This window comes from Eretmochelys imbricata, chromosome 6, assembly GCF_965152235.1.
Source record: "Eretmochelys imbricata isolate rEreImb1 chromosome 6, rEreImb1.hap1, whole genome shotgun sequence".
In the NCBI taxonomy this organism is placed as follows: domain Eukaryota; kingdom Metazoa; phylum Chordata; order Testudines; family Cheloniidae; genus Eretmochelys; species Eretmochelys imbricata.
The window spans coordinates 17,567,821-17,593,670 of record NC_135577.1 but is presented as its reverse complement, the minus strand read 5'-3'; the positions used below and the strand labels follow the sequence as shown (position 1 = coordinate 17,593,670).

At 46.7% G+C, this 25,850-nt stretch overlaps 1 protein-coding gene across 1 annotated transcript; it reads left to right on the top strand.

Moving 5' to 3' along the window:
• The first annotated feature begins 262 nt into the window (after positions 1-262).
• Positions 263-22,927, top strand: LOC144265508 (inner centromere protein-like). Its single transcript, XM_077818150.1, has 18 exons — positions 263-395; positions 830-968; positions 1,720-1,833; positions 4,921-5,696; positions 6,720-6,771; positions 7,714-7,747; positions 9,121-9,238; positions 10,116-10,209; positions 11,358-11,496; positions 11,572-11,706; positions 14,355-14,464; positions 14,804-14,924; positions 17,685-17,780; positions 18,335-18,465; positions 18,673-18,760; positions 19,100-19,210; positions 21,767-21,926; positions 22,564-22,927. Exons 2-18 carry the CDS (start codon positions 838-840, stop codon positions 22,776-22,778), a joined length of 2,625 nt encoding a protein of 874 aa, XP_077674276.1. The 5' UTR covers positions 263-395; positions 830-837; the 3' UTR covers positions 22,779-22,927.
• The last annotated feature ends 2,923 nt before the right edge of the window (positions 22,928-25,850 follow it).

Genomic DNA, 25,850 nt, shown 5'->3' with positions numbered 1-25,850 from the left:
CAGCCTGCATCATAGAGACCAAAGCAGGCCTTTCTAGCCAGTAGAGTCTACGATGCGGAGCCTCAGGGAGGAGCTCGCTGGTACGGCTAGGGGGGTGGGATTCTAGCTGTATCGCCTCTCTTGGCCGTGACGGACGGAGCCGGGAGCCAATGAATATGGCGCTCGGGCAGGGCGCTTTGTGATTGGCGCGGACTCGGATGACCGCGGGGGGCGCGCCAGTTAATGAAGGAATCGCTTGACACATGTGGAGGGTTGTGTGGTGTCTGAGGCGGAACGTGTTTCCTTCAAAGCCCTAGGGAGGCCGCTCTAGCTGTCCTCTCTGTGGTCTGGAGGTCTTCTCTGCGGGGGATGCACTAGCTGCTGCTGCTGCGGAGAAGAGCCCGGGCTGGGGGACGGTTGGTACCTGGACGGGGGGAGGGGAGCTACCTGCACGGGGCGGCCTTTCCCCTGCCTGCGCGCGCGCTGTGCTGCTGGGGCTCTGCACCCCCGCGACTGAGGGAGGCGGGGCTAGGCAGGATGCCTGGGTCCTTTTTCTTCTCTTTTTGAGCAGGGAGATGGAGCTGCTGGGTCCTGTTTCCCTTCCCCCTCCCCCCCGCGTGAGGGCCGGGGATCCCTGACAGCCTGGGCCAAGCCCTGTGCCCCAGGGCCGGGCAGGGAGGCGGGCGCCCTCTGCCCCCGGTGTGGTCTGAGGCAATGTGTCATTGCCCCGCCCTGTGGGGAGCAGCTGGGGGGAAGTGCGAGTGGCTTTGGTGTCCCAGGTGAACGGTGCTGCAGGCAGGTGCTAATGAACACCCGCTCCCCCCCCCCCTCCGCCCCCCTTGTGTTTCAGGCAGAGCCATGGCGGAGGGTCCCACTCACCTGCTGGAGGTTTGCTGTCAGAAACTGTCCGAGTTCTTGTGCAATGTTGAGCACAAGCACTTGGTATGGCTGCGGGAAATTGAGGAGGAGGCCATGAAGATGTTCGATAGGTAGGACCATCAGGGTGGCAGAAGGGCGGAGTTGTCTCTGATGGGCTCATCCACAGGCTGTTCCTTCTCTCTCAGCTGTCAGTACTCGGGATCCTTCTGATGTGTGCGACAGTGCGTCCCGTGAGTCCTGAGCCCCGCTGTGCAAATGTGCCCCTGTGAAAAGCAGCCTTTGCTTGATGATTTTTTTCTCCTACTGTTTTATAGGATTAGCCAGTGGGAACTTCTAACCATTGCAATTGAGAGTCCTCAGGGACTGGTTTTAATGCCAGTCTCAGTGAGATTTCAAACTAAAGGCCACTGGGGAGCCTGGCTTTTCCAGTTGCTACTATAACATTTTTTTTGCCTCTGCTTACTAGTGATTTACCTTATCTGTATGCTGGGCACTTTGTTTTAGCCTGTTGTGTTCAGTGTCTGTGGTCTTGCTAGAATGTCCCTAATCTGCTGATCAGAAAGACTTCATAGAATCATAGAAGTTTAGGGTTGGAAGAGACCTCCGGAGGTCATCTAGTCCAACCCCCTGCTCAAAGCAGGACCAACACCAACTGAATAATCCCACCCAGGGCTTTGTCAAGCCGGGCCTTAAAAACCTTTAAGGATGGTGTTTGCATCACCTCCCTAGGTATCTTGGACTTTTGGCATCTCTTGGCCTTGTTCCCACTGTAATGAACAATATGCTGCTGCTAAGGGTTGAACAGCATGGTGTTCAGGCAAGGAAATAAATTCCTTCTCTTGTGTTCTGTTTTTTTAACAGCAACTTAAGCGCTGAACCTGAGCTGATGCCCAAAACACCATCACAGAAGAAATACCGTAGGAAGAAGCGCTCGTTATCTCTTAAGGATGAGAACAATGAACTGACCAGAAAAAGGTAGGTGGTTGCCTTGGAGCTCCTGTGCCAACAGATTACAGAACCAAACAAGCCAGAGGCAAAAGTAAACTACCCATTAAAATAAAATATATACACACCTGTATCGATAATTAAATACATGTGCTAACTTAAACATTATTAGTATACTTAATGTGACTCTGCCAAAGTTCAAAGTTAGTTCAAAATCTCAATTTTGTAAACCACGAGCTTATACAGTAACGTAAGACAAATGGAAATATTCCTCGGTCTTTTTATCCCAATGAATGCTTTTTAAAAATACATTATTTCAACTGTTTGCAATCTAATCCTTTGTGTTAATGCATGATAACTTGAAAGTGAAATTTTTAGAAGCTATAAATTAAAAATGAAACTGACTTTTCTATTTTAATTGCCCAAGGTGAGAGAAATGCAAGAAGTATTCAAAGGGCATGGATTTAAATTTAAAGTGGATTTCTAGGATCCACTTTTATAAGCTAAGTGTCTAACATAGCTGATTATGTTTGGCTTTTTAAATGTAATTTTTAATTAGGGTGTGATTCCAAAAAAATATAGGAAGAGGGGTTTTATACACCTGTCCTTCAAGATGAAAAATATTTCCTAAGAAGAAAACTGTGGAGAAAGCCAACGTCTCTTCTCTCCTAAATATTGTTAAACTAAGGGTACACTATCAACTTAATGTGTCAATTTCTATTAGTCTTTTTTACCCTAAGGCTTTATCAGTTTGTTTACTTTGTGTATTTGACAGCCTTTGTATATAGTCAGTTTCAGGGTTATCCTTGTATCATTTGTCAGTTTCTGTTGTTGTTTGCTCTGTGGGGGGAAAAACACACACACTACAGAGGGAAAAAACACTTGAAAATAGGAAAACAAAACCTCAGAGTCAAGAAATCTTAGTACCTCAAATATTTGTCAAACCCTCTCTCTTTATGGCCCAGCACCCATTTTCATCTTGCTTTCTGATGCAAAAACTAAATTTGTGGGTTATAAGTAGGATGTTTGCTGGCTGCCTGCTCCAGCCTTGCTGTGCCCTCTAAATTCTCTATAGACTCTTTTCTCTATCACTCCTTAGGCCTGGAACCTCTCCTATACCTCATTTGCAAAGTACCCATCATTTCCATTCAGATCTATCCTTCCAATCCACTTCTATAAAGCTCACAAAGTTTAATCCAGGGGTGGCCAACCTGAGCCTGAGAAAGAGCCAGAATTTACCAATTTACATTGCCAAAGAGCCACAGTAATATGTAAGCAGCCCCCAATGAGCTCTCCCCGCAACTGGCAGCCCTGCTGATCAGCGCCTGCCCCTCCCTCCCTGCACCTTCTGTTCAGCTGTTTCGTGGTGTGCAGGAGGCTCTGGGGGGGAGGGCGAGGAGCGAGGGCACTGCAGGCTTAGGGGAGGGGGTGGAGTGGGGGCAGGGCCTATAGCAGAGCCAGAGATTGAGCAGTGAGCACCCCCTGGCACATTGGAAAGTTGGCACCTGTAGCTCTAGCCCCGGAATCAGTGCCTATACAAGGAGCCGCATATTAACTTCTGAAGAGCCGCATGTTGCTCTGGAGCCACAGGTTGGCCACCCCTGGTTTAATCCATCTAGGACAGGTGTGCTATCTGATACCTGACATTTGAGGGGTACATGTTTTTAATGATCTGTGTACAGTAGGAAAAACTGCCTACACCTGATGAGCTGTCTGCATTGTATGTAGCTGAACTGCTGCAAGCATAGGATACCTTGTGCTCAGTATTGTTTCAGTAACCATAAACCCATGGGGGGAGGAAGGGAGGAGAGATTTGAACTAAATATGAGGCTGAAACTGGATGGTAAAGAATGGGAAGGGAGGAGAACATGTCCAGAGCCTAGAGCAGGGAGGAATCATAAATGTCCAGATAGAAGCTAGCTGCTTAATTACATTGTTAGTACTCTCCCACCCTCCAAAAAAGAGTGGTGTCTTAAAGAAATTCACACTTCCCTGTGCTTAGTCACCTAGGCCAAGATTTTCAAAACTGACTTGATTTTCTTTGGTGCCCAACTTAAGACCCCTTAAAGGGTTCTGTTTCTCGGAAGTGCTGTAAACCCACCTTCTCAAAATTAGGCCTCTCTCTCTGGAATGGTCAATTTGTCACTCTTTAAACACTCCCTCCCACTTAGGGAAATCTCAAGGTACATGAGGAAGTTATCCCTGAACTCTGAGTCTTTCCATATAGAAAAAGATCTGATCACATGATGCTGGGGTTTTTTGTTTCTCTCAAGTTACACAAGGACACTGCTGTGTGCAATCAAGATCTCATTTCAGAAGTTCACTTGCTCTCACTGCTTGTTTTGTACATTGAGTCAGTTGTGATTAATTTAAGCCGTTATGCTGGAGACGGACCTCATTCTGCAGGAAAAGCTTTTTGATGATGCGGGTAAAAATTCTTTAGGCAACTTCATCCTATTTGTACTTATTCCTCCCACATACACAGCATTGCCCTTTCAGATACTGCTACATCATTTTATGTTCCCCTTTCCTGTCCAAGTGCTACACATTTAATTCTTTGGAGCCTATCCGCTTTGCTCCTTTCTAGCAGGCCGCCCCATGTTTCATGGTGTCCCCAACTGGGACTCCTGAGGATTGAGATCCTATCTGCATGTTAGTATCCCTAGTAAAGAGTGAGAGAATGATCCAGGAAAAGACAATGAGGTTTTAAATGGAATGGTAGTTTTTATAACTGGGGGTCTTCAGCCTATAATATCTTTCTAAACACTTTGATAGTAGTACTATTTAGCTCTTATGATAAGTAGATCTTAAAGTGCTTTACAAAAGTGATAAGTATCATTATACCAATTTTACAGATATGGGGTGAGCCAAAGGAAGGCCTAGCCAGCGTTGCCCAGCAGGCAGAACAGGGAATAGAATCCAGGTCTCCTGAGTTCCGGTGCAGTGTTTTATTAACTTAATCTCATTAAAAATAGTTGTACCTGGAAAATAAGCATAGTTGCATGTAAAAAATACTGAGAGTCGTGTCTACAATCGGTGATGTCAGTTTTAGGTTCTGAAATGGCTGGAGAGAAAAACCCTGCCTCATTTGACTTAAAAATATGTCTTTGTTTTAAGGTTATCGAGAAGGAGAAGCAGCCTCAAGCCAGCATCCTCTAAGCAAGTTTCCCAAAGGCTCCGAAGCAAAGAGGGACTGGAAAAACCCAGTGATGTTCAACAGGGAGTCGATGCTTCTTTTTCAACAAAACGATTCCACTCCAAGGTTGAAACAGAGTTTCCTGCTTCATTGGAGGCAGTGGCTGAGAAACCAATGATCTTGTTAGCAGAAGGGCGGGTTCCCTTAACGGAAATCAGTGTCGATAACCGCAGTGGTGCTGACTTGTATTTGAAGGGGAATAGGCCTGAAATAATCGACCAGGCCTTGGAGGTCATCTCCCTGAGTATAGATGACCAAGCTCCCAAGAAGCCTAAGGTTACTGAACTTCAGCCTGTGTCTGCACCCTCGGCACTGGTGATCCCTGACACTCCTGTGGCAAAGGGGACAGGAGAAGACCGGGGTGATCCCAACTTTAGAATAGCAAATACGTCCACGCCAAAAGCTCCTGTAAATGGGGAGCCTGGAGATGAGAATGTTGTTTCTGCTCAGGGGCCAGAAAAGGAGCTTTTCCAGGACTTAAAGGACAGCACAGGGACCTCAACAAGCTCCAAATCGAGCCGTCCCTCTACACGCAGAAGTCAGAGGGGTAAGTCCCATAAGCACCGCAGGACCTCGCTAGCAGAGAAGTATTCCCTGGCCAGCAAAAGAGAGAGCATGATCCGGAAATCTATCAGCAGGGCTATCTCTAAGAAGAAGGCAGCTCGGGAGTCCTCTTCAGCCTCCAGCCATGTGAGCTGTAAGTTTGTGAATTCTGAAAAGCAATTCACTGTGTCCTTTTATTCAAAGCCTCACTGCTCTGTCTGTCCATCAGTGTGTTGTTTGACTTAGAGGGGCTCGGAGCCACCTGCAATGCTGCTTGTGCAGGGGTGGTACAACTGAAATTTTTAAAGCTCACCTTACAGTGTCTTAAAGCTTCAAGGCCTAACAGTCCTCTTGTCTCTCCAGCTCAAACTCCAGACCACCCCTCTCCTGCACAGCCTCTGGGCTTTGAAAGTGTCTGCTGATATTCAGTTCCTTAAACTCTCTTGCTTGTAGAAGCAAAGTGGCTTTCCAGCTGCATCAGTTAAGTGCTGAAGCACATGGATTTTAGGCAAACAAAATTAAATGCCATGGCACGCTGTTGTCATACAGTAATAGTAAAAACTGTAACTAAAAAAAGGAAACCTAACCTATGCATGAGACGCTGTGGAGAGCCAATTGAAGTTAAAGCCGTGTGTAAATTGATGGCAAGAGAAACATAAGTCCTGAAACTTCAGATAGTAGTTGCCGAGTCCTAACCTACTGAAGTTCCTTGTTAATGCTGCAGAATATTGAATTTGCACACTTATTCTTTGGGGGCAGTTACCAGAAATACAAAACACACTTGCTTTCTTCCCTAACGAGGAGTTAAACCCTTTTCTAACTGAAATTCTCCACAGCTTCAACTACGGAATTACTAGTGACCTCTGTATAATACAGACTTGAGTACATCTTTCTGTATTTCCAGAGTTACTCCAGCTGATATGGAAGGAAGCTTGGGAGGTACTGAAATGGTTTTTGGGCCATTATGGTGCTTCTCAAGTTCATTGCACTATGTAGCAACTTCTAGCTGTAGAAAGTCAAGCAAGGGTGCTTTGAGCTCATATGGAAATCTATGGGTGGGAATGCAATATGTCCCTTGGAGAGAGGGCCTGTATTGCACAGGAGTAGCTGCTTATAGGATGCATCCGATTAAGAGCATCAAGCTAGCTAGTGTCTTGCTTTATCCTTTTCCTTCCAGGCCACAGCTTCCTGGAGGTATTTGTGGATGAAGATGCAACCAGCAATTTCAGGTGAGGCTGCTCTGTCAAATAGGCAGAAGCTATGGAAAATCTTGCAGGAAACTGTACAGGTCGTTCCTATGCCTAGCCACTAAATGAATACTTTGTTCTGTAACCTTCACCTGTGCTTGAGGTTGGTAGTTAAACTCTTCATGTCACGTATTTCTGGCCCTTCGTCAGACTCTGACCATTTTGCAAGCCTCTCCGACAGCAAGACGGGTATGATCTGTTCTTCCTCTCCAATATCTATACTGAGCTACCTAAAAAGGCTGAACGGTTGTTTTCAGCTTGTGCAGAATGACAGTGCACTGCAAGATATTGGCCAGCTTAACTGAGAAACTGTTCTCTTAGGCTCTGTCTGTGAATATTTCCGGTTTGCTGTGTCCCATGTATCTTACTAACTTCCTGACCCCTGTAAACTAATTTCCCTTTCCACCCCCATCACCAGATTGGAGAGGTGTGCAGTTTGTGGTCTCCAAGACTTGCAGGGTAGGGCAGGCTCATCTGTCTGTGCCCCAGGGCTCTGGCATATCCTACCTATTGACCTGAGCAATGCTAAGACCTTTTACAAGGGGCATAAACTCACTAGCATATAGCTCAGCAACTTACTGTGCCATCCCCAACTGGCCCGTTCAAACAGGGTTATGTTTGTGGGTCTCATGCTAAAGTAAATTCACTCTCTGCCTGAAGATTGTGGAGTTCAGTGTATGAGTCTTGACTCAAGCATGTGCGAACAGTTCCTCCATTGATCAGAATGAATATCTTGTCCCCATTACACTTAGATAAAATTAATATACTGAAGCAGACAGTCAGACTGTGGTCTTGGTCACCAGTAATGTGCTCTTCCAAGGTGCCTAGAAGCCTCTGACTGAGGCACCACAAGAATAAAAACCATAATTTCCTTACTTCCTCTGTGAGAGCAGATAACTTGTCAAAACACCTCTCTCTCTTCAGGCCTGAACTGGAACCAAATGCTGAATGTGACAAGGTAAGGCCCAGGTCAGGCTCTCCTAGGACAAATGCAGTCAGTTAACTGTACTGCTTCTTAGCTACCAGCTCCTGAGTCTAGATCTCTCTGCTGAGCTGATAGAATCACTGTCACTGAAACTGGAGAATATGTCTGTGGGATTGTTCTGTCTCAACTGTCTGAGTCAAAATTTCTGAGGAAGTAAAGACCCCTCAACTTGGGTTTTGGTATATTATGGCACTAGACTATGATGTCAGAGACGTGGCTTCAAATACAAGACTTCCTGTATTACCTTGGGTGAGTCACTTAGGGACAGATCTTTAACAATATTTGTATTTAAAAATCTGTCCCTTACCCTCCATGTCTTGGTTTCCAATCTTCTGCTTTTATGTTGTATCGCTTTTACTCACTCTTCTGTGTCTGTTTACAATGTCAGCTCCTTAGAGCTCTACTGTTTTGTACAGCACCTAACATAACTGGGCCCTCGTCTCCGTTGGAATCTCTATGTGCTATCATAATACAAATGAGTAAAATTAGGGTTTTGTATCAGAACATTTTATAATTTCATTTCACAAGTCAGCATTGTTTTACAACTTGCTTCCATTGAGCTTTGACAGACCCTTCTGAAGACCTATGCACCCAGATTGTGTAGGCTTCTGATTGAATCACTTGCTTTCCTCACTTCTCACACATGTCTATGCAGGGGAGCTGTGTGGCTTGAGTGTTATGGTGCAGTGCCTTGTTTATAAGGAGAGGTGCTAATGCCTATGGAGCTTGTGCCTTTTCTAATCCTTCTGGTGCAGGGAGGATGTTGCCTCCCTCACTAGCTGGCTGGCAGCCTCAATCTAGGGCTGTTTAAAACTGACTTTTAAAGGTGCTTGGCCAAGATTTTCAAAAGTGACTAGTGATCTTGGATGCCTCAGTTTGTGGGTGTCCAACTAGAAACTCTTGAAGGGATTTTCTCCCCCACCCCGAAATTGCTGAGCACCAACTCTGAAAATCAGACCTCTCAAAGCTGTTTCACCCAAACTTGCTAGTCAGTCTAAAAATCTTGACCTTAAAGTCCCAGTGGAAGAAGGACAAATCTGACACTTCTGCTTTTTGGGGGTGGTATCTGTAACACTCCCACCCTGCTGTGCCTTTGCTCCATGAGCAGGCATCCTGTGTCCCTAGTAGCCAGAACAGCACTCTGTGGGTCTGCCCTCCTGCCATTACAAAGAGGAAAAGAGCAGTTCCTGGCTTGTTAGCAGCAGGGCTGCAACCAGTGAAGAGTGCATCCAGAGTCACTGGCTTTGCAATCCTCCTTTTCTCCCTTCCCAGGACACACAATGCTTGTTGAAGCCCTGTTTCTGTGGGGGGGGAGTCTTGCTAAAGTCTGCTTCCTTCTCCCACAGGCTCCAAAACACCTGCAGAAAACCTTCATTATTCCAAGTGAAGGCAGCCCTGTTGCAGAACTTTCAGCTCAGGCTGAACCACCAAATGGGGCAGAGCAGCAGGCAGGAAATTGTAAAGGTAAATATTGCTAAAACTGTGTTGGTGGAACAGCAAGGAAGCATGGGACTGTGGAGGTCCCTTGGGGGTTTATGAAAGATCCGATAGTCTGTCTTGCATCTTTGCCACCTACTGACCAAACTTATCCTGCAAGGGCTCTTTGCTGTCTCCAGAGGGGAGTAAGATTTGTCCTGTGCTAGATCATTCAGCAGAGGGTTTTCATAAATGTGCAAAATATAAATGAGCAATTGGACAGAGTCTGTACAAACAACTTCAGTCTGAGCAACTAATGGGTGGGGAACTGTAGAGGAAAATATCTTCAAGCTTCAGTTTAGTTCAGTGTCTATTGTTAAAGAGCAAAAGTAATTAGTGTTTGGACTAGTAACACTATCTTGTGATACATGAAACAAACTCAGGCGGAACAAGATGAGATTGAGGCAGAGTGAGATGGGAGGGGCTGCAAAATGAGGAACTGTGAGATGGGATCAGCTTTTACTGTAGGAAATGTGTAATCCCATAAGAGGCATTGGTTGGAGGATCCTGTTAGAGCATTTTATTGGGGTGGGGGTGGAGTGTCCAAAATCCTTTAATGGATTAGCATGCTATCTGTCTCATCAAGGGTCTCCACACAGAGGGATGTGTGATCATACAAGGTGCATACTCTAATACTATTCTTTGATGTTGGTTAATGCACACATACAAAACCTGTGTTTAAAATAGCTCGTGTGCTCCTGTTTTATCTCAGTATAAGGTTTCTGATTGGCACAGCTCTTAGCAGTTGTGTTCTGCAGTATGCTTATGAGGCTTGTCTTGGGAGCCATGAAGACAAGAACCTCTGGCATCGGACCTCTGCTGTAGGAAACTTTTCATGTGGAACTAACTGTAGTATTCTTCACAGAGAGCCATTTGAAAAAGAGTAGCACTTCTCAGAGCAGAGGGAGAAGGGAGCAGCCCCAGAATGCAAAGCCACTAGAACAGCCCTCGAGTATCCGGTATGTTCCTCCTTGGCCTCAGGCTGGGGGAGAGAAAAGAAATAGACTAGTGATCTAGAATGACTAAGTTTTTATCTATCAAGTACCTTGGTTGAAAGCTTTGGTATGGTTGGCCAAAGAGGGTTTCAAATCCACATAATGTGCCAACATTTTTGGGTAATAGATTTTCATCAGTTTAATACAAAATAGGGTCCCTTGAAAGGCTGCATGGCCTAGTGAACTAGGCACAGATGGGACTGGAACCTAGGTACAACTCTGTGCAAGTCACTTATATCTGCTTTCCATTTTGGGGATGGGAATAGTACCCTCTTCCCCCCAGGGACGTAGTAAGGAACTGTGTTTGTAAGTCTCTAAGTGCTGCTTGGAGGGGAGGAGTGGGGTGACTAAAGATGGCTGCGCAGCAACTTCATAGAATAGTTTGAACAGACTCTTCTCTTAAGTGCCTAAAATATGTAAGGGCTTGGCTCTTTCCTTCACTTCCCCAGCTGCTGATTCTCCTACATACACAAGAGAATGATAGTAAAAGATCCATTAAAGCCAATTTAAATGCAGTTATTGCTCTCAGTTCTGTCCTTTTTCAACCTCTTATCCCCCTATTCAGGCTCTGTTTGATCTTGTGAAATCTACAGCATCTCCTGTAGTTGGGGTACCTGGGAAAAGTGGCAACAAATTCTGGCACTACAAATAAGCTAATGTACAAAAACTCTTCAAAGCAAACTAAACCTTTCACGTGGTGCTGGGTATGGACAGTACACAACACATTTTCGACTATGCCGCATGCCCTGGCCCACCTTGCGTTACTGATGCTGGCTGTGACAATCTGGCATCTATCAGAAACTCACATCTATCACTTCCTGAAGCTGGGGCTGGAGAACAACATTGTGGTTGCTTAGTGAGATAGGCTATCTCAACCATTGTTTTGTAAGTCTAGTAATCCTCCATCCTTCGCACCTATTCCCATCCCCTGTTTCTAGCATCTTCATGGCTGTGTGTTCTGAATATGTGGTGTGTTCACATAGGCGTCACAGATCACTTGATGGTGCTGAGTAGGCAGGGGGGGTTGTATAAAATTAATTAAAGGCTGAAGTGGAGGCCAGGAATGATGTTTCCTGTGCTGCATCACTATAACCCACCCTTTATTCTTTCAGGAGACAGAGTTATAAGCAAGCAGTGGATGAGCTGTGTAATGGGCAGCAGCTAGAAGACTGTGACCTCTCTCCTTCATATGATAAGACCACTTCTTCTCCTGCCAGCAAGACTCTAGCCTCGCCCAGCCCAGCCAGCAAGGTAAGTAGATTCCATGGCCCCACATCACTCTCCCTATTCTGGATCCCCTTCTGATGCCCTCTGCTCTCCTCGTAGGTCGTGCGTCCATTCAAACACTTTTTGCAGACGGTGCAGAAGAACCAGCTGCTCGTGACCCCAGGGTCTGCGGGGCACAGTAGTGTCATGAAAAACCTTATAAAACGCAACACTCCTACCCGACCTGATTCCAAGGTAGAGACGATGCCTTTTCCCTGAGGGTGAGAAGGGAAGAGCAAATGTGTGGGGCAGGGTTGTCCACTTTGAAATACGCACTGCAAATCTGCATCACAAGCGATTCAAGATTCCAAATGAGGAACGGTACCAAGGAACAAACTTAAATCACAACTCTTCCCATTCTAATATGCTGACTGAATGTCAGATCCAGCACCCAAACTCTCTCCTCTCGGTAGTCTTGGCAGAGAGGCTAAAAACTAAATGGGCCATGGAGATTATTTTCCCCTTTGATGTCTGGAGATGCTCCCTCCAGAGTGAGATGCACTGGTGTTATGGGAGAGCAAAGTCCTCTGTCCCCAGCAAGAGTACAGCATAGGCCGTGTCAGGGTAAGGGATGTACAGGAGTGTACTGCCATGCTGGTATCTTTCATCAGCATGAAATTGACTGCCTGTAGTTTTTAGCTTAACCCACTGAAAATCCTTTTGACAATCTCTTCCATGCTAAGTACTGGGTTTGGATAGTTTCCCCTGTAGCAGTTGTCTTTATGGCTGCCTGTACTCCTGCGGGAATTCTGCGCCAAAAAATTTAAAATCTGTTCACGGTATTTTAAAATTCTGCACATTTTATTTGTCAAAATAACACGATATAATCATGCCAGTTTCAATTTTGGCAATTTATTTCAAAATTACCTGTCAGCAAGTATGTCTCTAACAATACACACACATATTCCACTAGGGATAGAGCGTTAAACAACCCCTTACGACAACCCAGTTCCTGTTTCTCTGCCCCCTCCCCCACAGAGCCCAGCTGGGGGCCAGACACCCTCACTCCCTACCTCCCGCAGAGCCCAGCCATGCCCCCCCCTCCCAGCTGACACACTCACAGACCCTGCCCTCCTAGAGCACAGGGATCCAGAGGGAGAAACAGCCTGATGCTGGGTCACAGGCTTGCACAGAGATTCCTGTGTGCTGCGACCTCCTTCCTACAGGGTGTACTAGGAACTGCAGTTACTGGGAACCCTCCAAATCACTCACTTCAGCCCCTGGCCTTGTTTTCTTTTTGCAAGCTGGTCCAGCAGCCCCTAGTGGTGGCCAACATCTCTGTAGCCGACTTCTGTGTGGAGGGGAAGGAAATTCTGCGTGCCCAACATTAATTTCTGCAAAATTCTACATTGCACAGTGGCACAGACTTCCCCCAGGAGTATAGGTTGGTCCTGGAGTAGTGGTGGCGGCATCAGCTGTTGCATTGGGGTGAGTGGAAGATCATGTAGGGAAACAAAGGTTTGGATGAATTTTTAGATGTTTGAAAATGTGCATTTTTATAACCCCTTAATGGAATAGGAGCACCTTAAAATCATAATGAATCTGGTCTTCCATTACCCTTATCAGTTAGCTAATATCAAAGTCTCAACACATATTGTGACCTTGAACATCAACTCCTTAAAGCTTTCCTATGCATGTAGAGAAATCTTGGCTACCCTGTCACGTTCAGCCCAAACTCTAGGATGGTCAGTGGACACTTCTTTGAATTTGAAATTGGGTCTCTGCTGTCCAGCAGGCTGCTGGACAGTTGTAAGACAAGCAGTGCAATGAGAACCAAAGCTGTAGGATCATCGTAACTAACCACTGGGCAAGATGAGACTAGAGTCCAAAGGTTGTGGTTCTAGGTTTGCTTGGCTAGTTCCAGAAGCAGTAATCCTTGTTTCTCCTCTTTTATATCTAAACAGGGGGATTTTGTTGTAAGTAATGACTCCTTAATCACAGGGTCTGTGGACTCATAGTGGGCACATTTATTACCTCTGTAATGGGCACTGGCAGCTCTTTAACCTCATCACTAACCTGCACGCAGACCTAATATTTCTTTTGAGTCTCACCTGAGAGCAAAATGATGTACTGGGCAGCATGTGGATGGTGTGTACACCTGGAAGTGAGTAGAATTGTTCAGAATGGCCCAAAGGGGATCTTACAGTACCTGGATAAAACTCAGCCATGGCAAATACAAACTGAGAATCTCTGAAGGGGATTGCTATTGGACATCTCATGGTGTGTAAAATGATCTCCAGGGGATATGGTGGAAGTGATACTACTTGTGTCACTCAAACTAGGCTGGCCAAAGCCCTGGAGAATATACTGTAGGGAACAATCATGGTTTGGCCACTGGGAATGAACTAGATGACTTAAAGGGTCTTACGTTCTATCTTCTAGACTAAAAACCATGTGTCTAAAAAGGACATAAAGGGGTCCTCTTCAGGGCTCTCAGAAGAACAGAGGAATCGTCATATTTGTAGCACTGACACTGGCTAGTAGCGTTTTGTGGTGAATACAGCAGCACAGTCACTGATGTTGTCTTTGCCTGACTGTGTCCAAGTAGAAACAGGTACTGCAGAGGATATTGGGCCTGAGGTGTCTTACTCACAGGACCCGTCCCACTCCCCCTCCGAGCTCCTTTTCTTCTTCAGGAAATGGAGTGGTTGAACTAGCACTGCTGCCAAAACAGCACTCTCTCTTTCCTAACGCATGTGCCTATTCCAGAGGGAGTGTGCATGTGTCTCTGACTGAGGCGGCAGTTCCCCGGTGTGTTGTCTCTGGCTTCCTGTGCCCAAGTAGCCTGGGGCAGAAAAAAGCCCTAGCAGTTGGGTGTAATCTGAGCTTCCCACCCACCCCAGGAGAAGGAGCGCCAGCGGCTGGAGAGCCTGAGGAAGAAGCAGGAGGCAGAGCAACAAAGAAGACAGAAAGTGGAGGAGGAGAAAAGACGGCGCCTCGAGGAGATGAAATTGTGAGTGGCTGTTTCTCCAGCTGCTCCTCTTCTGGTTCAGCTCTGAATCACTTCAAGGTCTTGTCTACACTGGTGACTTGCCCTGATTACTGCCCATGGTATCTAGCTACAGCTACGTTAGTGCAAACAGCTAGTGGAAATGGTGTACAGCTGCCGTTGGGGCCAGTGGCGCTTACCCCAGTTTGAAGCAAGGGTAGGCTGAGCCAATGAAAGGTTCTTACACTCTGCATTGGGGGTGTGCACCAGTGCACGAGCTGTTCCAGTGCTGGGGCACTGATAGCTGTAACCAGGGCAAATCTGCAGTGCAGCCAAAGCTAACTGTCCCCCCTCGTCCCCCAGGAAACGTGAGGAGCGTCTGAGGAAGGCACTGCAGGCTCGGGAACGGGTGGAGCAGATGGAAGAGGAGAAGAAAAAGCGGATGGAACAGAAATTCTCTCAAACTGAGGAGAAGAGCGAGAAGGTAGGAGACCCAACCTGGAAACAGAGCCCCTGGGGACAGTTGGGTTTTCTCACGGCAATGGGCAGTGAACCCAGTAGGGCGTAGCGATGGATTGCCTCACTGTGTGATAAACGTATCGGCAGTTACTAAAATCCTTGATGCTCGTGACACTGACCCCAGAGGCCATGAGTGGGTAATGAGGCCACTCGGTATTAGGCCCTAAGTGACTCTTTTTGCTCTATCTGTAGTTCTCTGTTCAACAGGGAAAGGCTTTGCTCTGTCAAGTCCATGCAACAGTGTTAATTATGCCTGTCATGGATTTCAGTGTCTATGGTACTCTAAGCTCTTTGAGGACTAGTAGCGGTGTCTTTTTTGTTCTTCTGATTAAGGTCTCATCAGCAGGCCCTGTGCCCTGCAACCAGAATACAAGTGTTGGGTCCAGGTTGAGTGGGGTGCTCAGGTTTGGGTTGGCTCAGCTCTCATCCTCCTGCCTGTGGGGTCAGCCCGGCGCCAGCTGTGTGCCCCACTCCTGCCAGCTGCCACCACTTCACTGTGCTGTGTGTGCACAGCGGAGTGACGGGCACTGCAGCTCCTTGGCACACTCACTCCACAGCACACAGTATGCAGCTGTGGGTGTGCTCAGTCATTGCAGGCCCTGTGGGTGCTGAGTTAGGTTCATGGGAAGTATTGCGCTTAGGTCAGAGAACAACTCGACTCTCTCAGGCTTGGATCAGGTGAGCTCGGTTCCAGTCCTGGTCAAGCCTAAAATTAGGTCCAAACAGACCTGTACTTGGAGCAGGGAGGTCACTCTGTTTGCACTGCACTAAAGCATGTGGGCCACTCCTGTAATCCACCTTCAGTGCAAAGGCCAATGTCCCTGCACCTGGATGCAATAGTTCCTAGTGGAAGAGCTGCTTTCTTTGGTTCCAGCCTACTGACAACCACGCACAGCTCTGCTGAAAGGTGCATGTGTGACAGATGTCTCTATACCACTTCTGTGAGGCACGCTCTTGCAGACTGCTCATGTGGCAGAGACCAGGGAGAATATGCAGAATGCTCCAGAGCTGACCGTTTGCATCTGGGGTATTGCTGCTGCTCCAACACTTCATCAGTAGGTGCTGCTGAGTTAGAGATGTGCTGTGTGTGGTTGACCTGGTGTTCTAGGGCAGTGGTTTTCAAACCATGGTCGCGACCCAGAACTGGGTCATGGAAGGGATTGGCTCATGGCGGCTCTGGTCAGCACCGCTGACCGGGCCCTTAAAAGTCCTGTCAGCAGTGCTGCCTGGCTAAGGCAGGCTAGTCCCTACTTGTTCTGACACCCCGGAAGCAGCCAGTAGCAGGTCCAACTCCTAGGCATGGGGGCCACGGGGCTCCACGCCTTGCCCCCACCCCAAGCACCAGCTCCGCACTCCCATTGGCCGGTTTCTGGCCAATGGTGCAGCGGGGGCAGTGCCTGCGGGTGAGAGCTGCGTGGAGCTGCTTGCGCACCTCCGCCTAGGAGCTGGACCTGCTGCTGGCCGCTTCCAGGGCGCAGCATGGTCCGCGGTGCCAGGATAGGCAGGAAGCCCGCATCTGCACCCCTGCTGCCCCACTGACTGGGAGCCGCCTGAGGTAAGCCCGTGCCCCAATTCCCTGCCTCAGCCACCCCGCCCCCAAACCCAGAGCCCCTCCTACACCCCAAACCCCTTGCCACAGCCCTGAGCCTCCCAGAGCCCCTCCTACACCCCAAACTCCTCCTCCCCAACCCTGAGCCTCCCAGAGCCCTGACCCCCTCTTGCACCTCAACCCCCTGCCACAGTCCAGAGCCCCCTCCGACACCCTGAACCCCTCATTCCCAGCCCCACCCCGCAGCTCTCACCCCCAGCCTGAGCCCCTCCCAAACCCCTCATCCCCAGCTCCATTGGGTCACAGGCATGAACAATTTTCTTGAACTGGGTCGCCAGAAAAAAAGTTTGAAAACCACTGTTCTAGGGGCAGCCCAAGAGCCTGGGGATCCAGCTTGGTTGGTTTGGCTTAAGCTCTGGGAGAAGGTTGACGTTCACTGAACCCCTCTCCCCCTTTTCTTTCTTCTTCCAAATGAGGACGAAAACTCAACACACTACAGAGCTTGTTTCCATTCTGGGTGATGGGGCATAAAGCAGATCTTTTCAGGATCCATCCTTCAAGGTTATTGGCAAAGACTAAAGGACTGCATCTTTCCCCTGCACTAACAACCAGAACCACATACAGTCCTCAGTATTCTTCTCTCAACCACATGTTCCTTTCCACACGTTCTTGCTTATTGCTAGGCCACTCAGCTAAAGTGAAGGAATCTTGCATTTGTGGTCTTCTCACCTTCATGTCCCCAGTTCATTTTGCACATCAGTTTGCCTGCAAGAATACTGTACCTTAAGCAAAAGAGAAGCCCATCTTCCTGCTGGCTTTCCCTTGTTCCGATGAAGGTCATGTAGCAATATGGCATCCTGTATTTTGGATTCTGTGTAACGCTGTTTCATGTACTCTTTCCAGGTATTCCTGGTGATGGTCTTCTCCTCCTGTGAACTGTGACTGGGGCTGAACTCGCTGCACTGGGTGCCATCTGCCTTTTAAAATATGTACACGCTTCACTGGGGCTTTGGACTTTCACTCCGCTCCAGAGAAAGGCATCGTCCCCTATGGGATGTGATGGGCCTCACACTCCTGAAGAGCTCCTGACTCTTCTTTCTGTTGTAGATAAACATGTCAAGACTGTCCCATATAAGGCTGGGCAGGGTTCAGACCTGATGTGTGTGATTCTCTCAGGTGCGAGAAGAGAAGGTGGTAGAAGAAAAGATGAAGAAAAAAATAGCTAAGACGGCTGGGGATGTGGAGACCCGAAAACAGAAAGTGCTGCAGATGGTAAGAGCAAGATTAGGTACCATCTGTAAGGAGAAGAGTTCACAGGGGAAAAACAGAATGATGGGAAATCTGCACAGTGTGCTCTGTATGGGGCAGAGGGCAGAACAATAACCAGTAAATAGCTGTGGGAGAACAGGCCAATGAGTATGTCAGAATAAATTTACCTCCGCACACATACAGAGAGAGAGAGGCGCGCGTGCACACACACTGTGTCTCTCTCTCCCTCTCCTCCCCTCCTCCTCCCCCCAATTTCCTACTCCTTTTGTGACTGAGGTGCCTTATCACTTACTTTCCTTCCCAGTGTAGGGTCACTCTCCAAGTTTGTTCTAATGCATCTCACCATTATGAGTTGCATAGCACCATAGATGTGCATGGTGTTTTTACTGACCTCTCCCATGGGGGCAGGGCTGCACAACTAAGGTCCAAGAAACTAGTGGTGGTGATGAAGATGGGTCAGAGCAGGTAGCATTAAGCTTAGGAGAGGGCACTTGACCCGTAACTCACCCACCCTCCGCGTTTAGCATAGAAGAAGTGGACTTGCTTTGCCTTCCCAGGAGGAGGATGAACGCAAGCAGCAGGAGCTACTGCAGAAGAGGAGAGAGGGTGAACAGCAGGACAAAGGGAGAAAGATTGCAGAGCTGAAGAAACTGGCAGAGCAGCAACAGGTGGAACAGGCAAAGGAGAGGTGAGAGCTAGCCTGTTTCCACACCCCTGAGAAGAGGGAAGGGGGTGGAGCGACAAGCAAGGCAAAGCAGATCTTGTCGGTACTAGGAGAAGGGTGTGAGCGATGGGCTGTAGCGGAGGGTTCTGGGTGCAGAAGGCTGGTAGTGGAGCATCCTGGATGGGAAATGACTCACTTTCTGACTCACTTAGTTATGCTTTGATTTGCCAGGAGTCACAAACAGCAAGAGAAGGGGAAGGCCCTTCACCTGCAGATGGAGCTGGCAGTGGTTACAGAGGAGGAGGAAAACCAAAAGAAGGTAGGGAGTTGAGACTCTGTGTCATGCAGTGGACTTTATTCTATTTATGTCTGTGGCCTTGAGCATGCCTTTAGCTTTACCAGCTGCATTCTCCTCGTGTAGGGTAGCACTGAGGCCTACCTAATGTCCAAATCAGCAAAAGGCTGCGTTGGAATCTAACAAAGAATTGCTGCTGTTCCTCCACTGTGGAGAGAGTGTCTGTCCCCTTCATAGGGTAGTGTCCCATCCTGCTGATGGAGGTGATGATGAATGGGAGACTAGGGCCTCTCATATAGGACAAGTCAGATTCAATGGGAGTGAAAGCAGGGTGATCTGTGTGTAACTTGGACTTGTTAACAGGAGGAACAGAGTCCAGAAGAGCAGGAATGGCAGCAACTGCAGGAAAATAAAACCAAGCCACCAGAATCTGTTGCTATTGTTCCCAGTAAATGGCTGAATATAACAGTGGAGGTGAGTGAGCCAAGAGCATGAGTAAAGACAGGGGTTCCAATGTCTATTGGGCTATAATTTCCTGGGTCCATGGAAACCTTTCCTCTTTGTATGGGACATTCTCCTTCAAAGAGAGCAGGGATGTCTCTTATCTGAGCAGCCATAAGAAACTTGGCTCAACATAGAAACAATGGAGATAATCCTTTTGTTTGGAATTTAAAACAAGTGATGGGAAATGGCCACATGATGGCGCAAGATCCTGAAGGATCCTGGAAGTTTGTGCTGTATTGTAGCCTCTCTAGTGACACCAGGTAGCTGAGAAACTTCCATGTTTCTCCAGTTGCTTTGAACTCTCTAACTACCACCACTGGAGTTAAAACGTCATTGTGTTTATAGCCTAGAAGTGTTCGGTGAATCAAACTGAAAAACTAGACTTAGGGCACAATGGGATCAGCTTTGCTTTTTCAAGCGGCCAGCTACTACCTCTTCCATAACTTCTGGTTGTCTGATGCCTGATACCATCTGAAACTTGACTTGTCGTGTATTCTGTGACTGTATTTTACAGCTCACTGGAAAAAGGAGGGAAACTTTATTGGGTTCACATAAGAAATGTCCTTGCAGCAGGTGGTGGGTCTCATTTTGACACACTGCCCCTGCTCAGCCATGCTGGAACAAAGCCATTTTTTTCCTGCTCTTAGCAAACTCTCTAGGCATTGAAATTGGCCTAAGTGACTGACTGTCTTATGGGTCCTTACGCTTATTTCTAAAAATGACTAGGTGTTGCACTTACCTGTAGTCAGGAGTAGAATGTTAAAACCTCGTGTCGTCTTATGGCTTTTATTATCGCTAGGAATTCCTGTCATGGTCCCACAGTACTAGGCACTGTACAGACAAGTGACACTCCCTGCTCCAGAGAGATTACAGTCCAGGGGTCAGATGGGATGTGACAAGTGGACAGATGGAGAGGGTGAGGGGAATGAAGTTATACAATGAACAGAGAGTATCAGAAAAATTCAATTCTCTTCTTGGCACTTGCCTGCAAATCATTTCCATCTGGTACGGGAGAGGCATCACAGCAGAGTGAGACTTTAAGAAGGAATTCAAAGGTGGATAAGTGGGTGGCTCTTCAAATGTTGACTTTTGTCCCCTATGTGTAGTATCTGACAACTAATACAAGACGCCCACGTCCTCTTTGGGTGAGGAAGATATGTAACACTGAGTCAGTGACTCCTTCCCTTGGTTTGAAAAAGGTCCGACTCCCGAAGCACTTTATGGTTGTATGAAGCCCCTTAGGTGTGTGTGCTTTTCAGGAGATTTTGTTGTTGTAGAACAGCAGGAGCACCAAGCAGGCTGTGTTAAGTAGCTTCCTTGCCTCTGCAGCTGTGAGGAGGGAGTGAGATGGAAGGAAGAGGTCCTGTGAGCTAATGGTGCTCAGTCCTGTGTAGCGTACTGCACAGACACCAGCATCAGTGAGTTTACAATCTGAGTATTGCTGTTGCTGCTTTAGTTGTGCTTTCCAGCCGTACTATTCCTGATGTATGAAAGATGCCGCTGCTGAACACCTAGAGGGTGAAAAACAGGGCAACTTCCTGCTGTTCCAAGAATGATATTGTTGATGTTTGATCTTTTGATTGTATACAGTTCATTTTTTAAAAATGTTATTGGCAACACATGGCTTTAGATGAGTCTCTACACTTAGCTTGTTTTTTTTTTTAGGTTAATTATAGAACAGCAAATGTCTGACATCAAATGTGACTCAGATCAACTGAGTAAACAGTGTTGTATAAACAGTCCTGTAGCATAAAATGTTACGCTTCAGCACAGCCTGGTAGCTTACTAGGCGAGAGATCCACGTTCAAGTTTTAATTCCTCCCTCCACAAACCCTCTCCGTTGGCATGGGTTGGAAGCACTGCCAAAGCAGCCTGCTCAGCCCCTACAGGGTGTGCAGGGGAAGAATGCTGTTTTTTCTACACAGGGATCTAAGGAAGCTGGGATCAATTGAAAATCCCAGCCTAAATTATTTAAGCAGTGTATTCCTTCTGAATTATCATGTGGCTGTTTTTGCCTTCCCATAAACAGACAGGCATGATCTCTGGATCTGGTGTTTTGGAGTGGGATTGAAGTTCAGGTATGAACGTGACATTGACTGCCAGAGTCATACCATTGCCAGTTCCTGTCTTCCATGGCTCACCTTTGTTCCCTCCAGGGCAGAGTATCTATTTCATTCTCCTGCCCATGGAGACTCATGGCAGAACAGTAATGTGTGATTCAAACCTAGTGTTGTATGGATAGCAGCAAAGCTGTATATATTAAACTTATTGGTGCTGATATTTGCTGTCCTACCACCTGCTGTTGGCACCAGTGATTCTTGGAGTACACAATGTAAATCTCCTGCTCCTAGAACCTGGGATATTTCTGTCATAAATAACTAATAGACTAATCAAAATCAACAGGGGTTCTTTCTGGAAACTCAAGCTGTCTCATCAGCACCACTACATAGAAGTATCATTATAAGGTAATTGGTTGCTTTGTTTTTCTTTTAAGGCTATATATCTAACTTTTCTTTATGGTTTCAGAAATCTCCTGTCTCTGACTCCTATCAGAGGCCCCCTTTAGGCTCAAAAGAACCCAGATTTCCCAAGGTAAATCCAAATAACTATGGGCTGGATCTGAACAGTGATGACTCCACAGATGATGAAAGCCAGCCCCGTAAGCCCATCCCAGTCTGGGCCACCGGTACGTGCATATTTTGTTATACCCACTGAAACGTCATCTATGAGAATTTGGAAGACCCCAGATTTCTCAGGGAGGGTTAGAAGTAGAGGAAGCCACAATTTAGGCCAGAAGTGCATGAGGCTTCAACTTATTGCAGTGCCGTGTGGTACTAGCTTGGAGTGGTAGTCTGAGCAGGTGCTATTGTTCAGCTGTTAATTCAGAATCCCTTGTGCCCATCCCTAGAGCTGAAGCGCTTTTGCACTGTTTGAAATCAGAAGGCTAGGGAGTTCACCAGTGCCAGCCAATCCTTTCTTTCAGTGGTGGGTTTTCCATAGTACTTGAGATACCTGGAATATGAAAGATGCCTTGGAAACCAATTATATTCTTTGCATGAGGGGGAATGTAAGGTTCTATATGAAGCCAGGAAAAACCTTGATCCAGTACTGAGAATTCAGTATCTGCCATGCCCACCCCAAATCTCTTCCACAGCTGGCTCTGTGGGGCCCTTCTGCAGGGCGATAGAGCCTGGAGGGTTGCTCTTAGATCTTGGCTTTCATGCACTGACTCGCAGTAATCATGGTACCAAGGGAGTGAGGTTTAACAGGAGTACTGAGGTGCTACTTAGACTGTTAGTGTAACATGGTGGTTATTTTCCCAGGGGCTCAACTTAATCAAGCTGTTACATACCAATACTACAACCCTCCAAATATCGAGACACTCTTCGGGCTGATCATAAGCCCTAAACTGGAGGACATTTTCTACAAGAACAAGCCGCGATATTTCAAACGTACCAGCTCTGCTGTCTGGCACTCACCTCCCCTTCCCGGTACCAAGCCTACACTGGGCCTGCCCTACAAACTGAAAAAGTACTGAGGAAGGAGAGTGTCCCTCTTCTGTCCACTTGCCATTTCCACATTGTCCTGGTTTTTGTGTAAAGAAAAAAAATCTTTTCTAAGATCTGTTTTGGTTTTTTTAATATTTGCATAGAATAAAAGCTTAAATAAAAGTTCATGTTAAAATAATCAGGGCCACTTTCCTTCCTGTCTGGGGTGGGTTTTTGTTGAAACTTCGAGTTTTGCTGTGGGGAAGACGAGGCCTACTAAACTACAGCACTGCCCCCTCAGTGTCAATTTATTTCCTTCTATCCCCCTCCCTTACGTGTACCCATGCTGCTGTGTGGCACTTCTAGACCACTCCAATTCATTTAGTTGGTGTTCGTCCTACTTTGAGCAGGGGGTTGGACTAGATGACTTCCTGAGGTCTCTTCCAGCCCTAATATTCTATGATTTACTGTGAGAACCCGTCTGATGGTATGTCTGTAGGTGGCAGTGCAGATGTTCTCAACGGACAACTGACAGCATTACATAGCTTATCTTTTTGGAGTAAGCTAAATGCCCAAATAAAAGAGCTGCATGGAGGATTTTCTCACATGAGTATGACTTGCTGTCTTCATGGCCTGAGCTCTTCACTTGCTGCTTAGTAGTTAAAATGTTCAGCTTTTATAGTGCCCTCTAACTTTGATCTGAAATCTTCATGCTTGGTCTTAGGCTGGAAGTGACTTTTATTTGGACTGGTTGATATGCCTGAATGAATTTTATCACCAGTGTTTTGTTTTAAAACAAAACAAAAAAAACCTAAAAACAAATTCCAGATGATGCTCTTGCACTCAACTTAAAAGCAGTTCTAACCATCTGTATATATCACCTGGGAGCCTTTCTTCTTGACTTCTTTCCAATCTGTAAGAGCTGAAGGAGCATCTTCAGAGTTATGCTCCTTACTGCCTGCTCAAGTCAGATATCAAAGTGAAATGTCCCAAGTGTGCTGCAGTCCGTGCAGTTACTCTCATCAGTTACTCCTGTCTAACACAGCATAACTGGATGCTGTGAAAGAGTGGAACTGTACTGCTCTGAATGTACCACTGGGCCAGGTTCCAACGTGGTTTGTGGATATTTGAGCAAAAATTATTCTGCAACATACAAACCTGTGTCCAACAGCTTGTTGCTTATACAATAGCAGTTTCTAGAAAAAGTGTTCTCCATACGTAGCCAAGCTCCTTGGGGCTGCAGAGGTTAAGTCTTATTGGAAGCTTTCCCTGCCACTGTCTGTGCTGTCCCTGGGGAGTGGCTGGAGGACAGTTTGTTCTGTGCTTCATAGGAGGAAGATACTGAACAAAACCTGCAGCCTCCATCTCTGCACAGCTCCTCTCCCAGTCTCCTGTACTGCACAGAGGTAATTAAGAGCTGGGAACTGTCAAGCTGGATATTTTAGATCTGTTTCAGAATCTCACCCTATATTGGCTCAGATTGGAACAAGGTGAATGGCAGAGCCTGAGGGCAGGGAAGGGTGGCTCAGTAATGTTACTAAGGCTGGCTTCATTGCTCAGCATCACTTTGCTCTCCCTAAATTATCTTGACATGTGGCTCAGAGGTACAAAGCTTTAATGGCCTTTTGTTTGAATGCTGGCTGAATGCTTCATTAATAAGGTAGAGACCCTATGGCAGGGAAACATTCCTGCTTATCTAACCCAGTTGCCAGCTTACACGGTTGTGAACTAGATCATTGAGAGATGTATACGGTCATCCTTCTACAGAGAGCATTGGGCAACCAAGTTAAATGAAAGAAGAATTTAAATCCATTCTGCTGGTGAAGTGGAGGGAAGACAGAAGAACAAGTTCTGCTGTGCCATACCTACTCAGAGGTGGGGATAATGTCATTTTAAACTTCAGCAAAGCAGAGGGTGTCTTTGGAAACACAGATCTTTGCTTTACAAAAGCCTTGTCTATGCTAGGGAAATACAACAATGGTGGAAAAACTTGTAAATACTACTTCACCCAACCCTGTTGCTATTTCCACTGATGATGTTCTTCCAAATTCCATGTCTTTTAATCCTGCTCCAGATAAGACAAATCACCCATGGAGGAAAATGATGGCAGCTGCAGGAGCCTTGTCTACACTGGAGTTCTTAGCATTGGTGGCACTAGTGAAGCTCAACAAGTGTTAGTGATAGTAGGAAAGCATTGGTAGACAACTTCTGTAAAACTTTCCCTAGAGGAGAGAAGGTTATGATGCACTTTTGGAGGTGGGGGAGTTCTAAAGAGGAGTCATGCCTTGAGCTGTGTGATACAAGCTAAGTGCTTTCTATGTCAAATGGAAATCTCATGACATGAAGAGTTGGGCAATCCTTGTCTCTCAGATGAAGTGACTAAATGGGGGGAGAACAAGGAGAGTGACTGTGTAAGAATTAAGCAATCTCTCTTCTTGAAGGAGGAAGAGGAAACCAGGAGCCTTCATTGGCTTCCTGATACATGTCATAATAAGAGGGGTGGGGGAGGTGGCTGCTGTCTTATCCCCAAGATATGCCCTGGTCTGTCAGAAATCCTTTGATTCTGAAGAAGCCAGGAGGTGCATGACCTCAACTTATTGTCCTAGAGGTGATTATGGTATCAGGCAGCAGTGCCTTCAGGAGTAAAAAAGAAGAAAATGGTCTGGGGATAAGCGGATGCTCTTAAACCTCCATCTCTTACAAACAAACAAATCCTAGTCCCATGGTGCTTCCGCTCAGCAATATGACTAGCACTCAGGGCAGCGTCATTGATTCTGTTGCTCTTTCAGCCGCTCTTAATTACTGCTAAGTTCAGTGTGGTGAAGTTGATTCCTTTAAGGTTTCCTGACTCCAAAATAGGCTTAATAACAAGACTAAGCAATCTTTCCCCATCTTTTGAATTGAAAAGAGTAAAATTATAGGTGTGAAATATGAAGAGGGTTGGGGGCAAGTATGTATGAGGTTGTGAGGGTGGGCTGGAGTAGCCAAACTTCCCTCAGTGTTTCATAATAATGGCTACATCACCTAGATAAAGAATAGAGGTGATGAACCCTGCCCGAGCAGAGGAGCCCCGTGGGCCAGTCTGTATTCCACTCTGCACCTACAGCTCGACAGGGACATTC

What these genes read in the sequence shown, in the direction of transcription:
- LOC144265508 (XM_077818150.1), top strand. Translation starts at nt 838, where the DNA reads ATGGCGGAGGGTCCCACTCACCTGCTGGAGGTTTGCTGTCAGAAACTG. An exon ending in AATGAACTGACCAGAAAAAG is followed by an intron (nt 1,834 to 4,920) that starts GTAGGTGGTTGC and finishes CTTTGTTTTAAG; the next exon opens with GTTATCGAGAAGGAGAAGCA. An exon ending in AGGAGGAAAACCAAAAGAAG is followed by an intron (nt 18,761 to 19,099) that starts GTAGGGAGTTGA and finishes ACTTGTTAACAG; the next exon opens with GAGGAACAGAGTCCAGAAGA.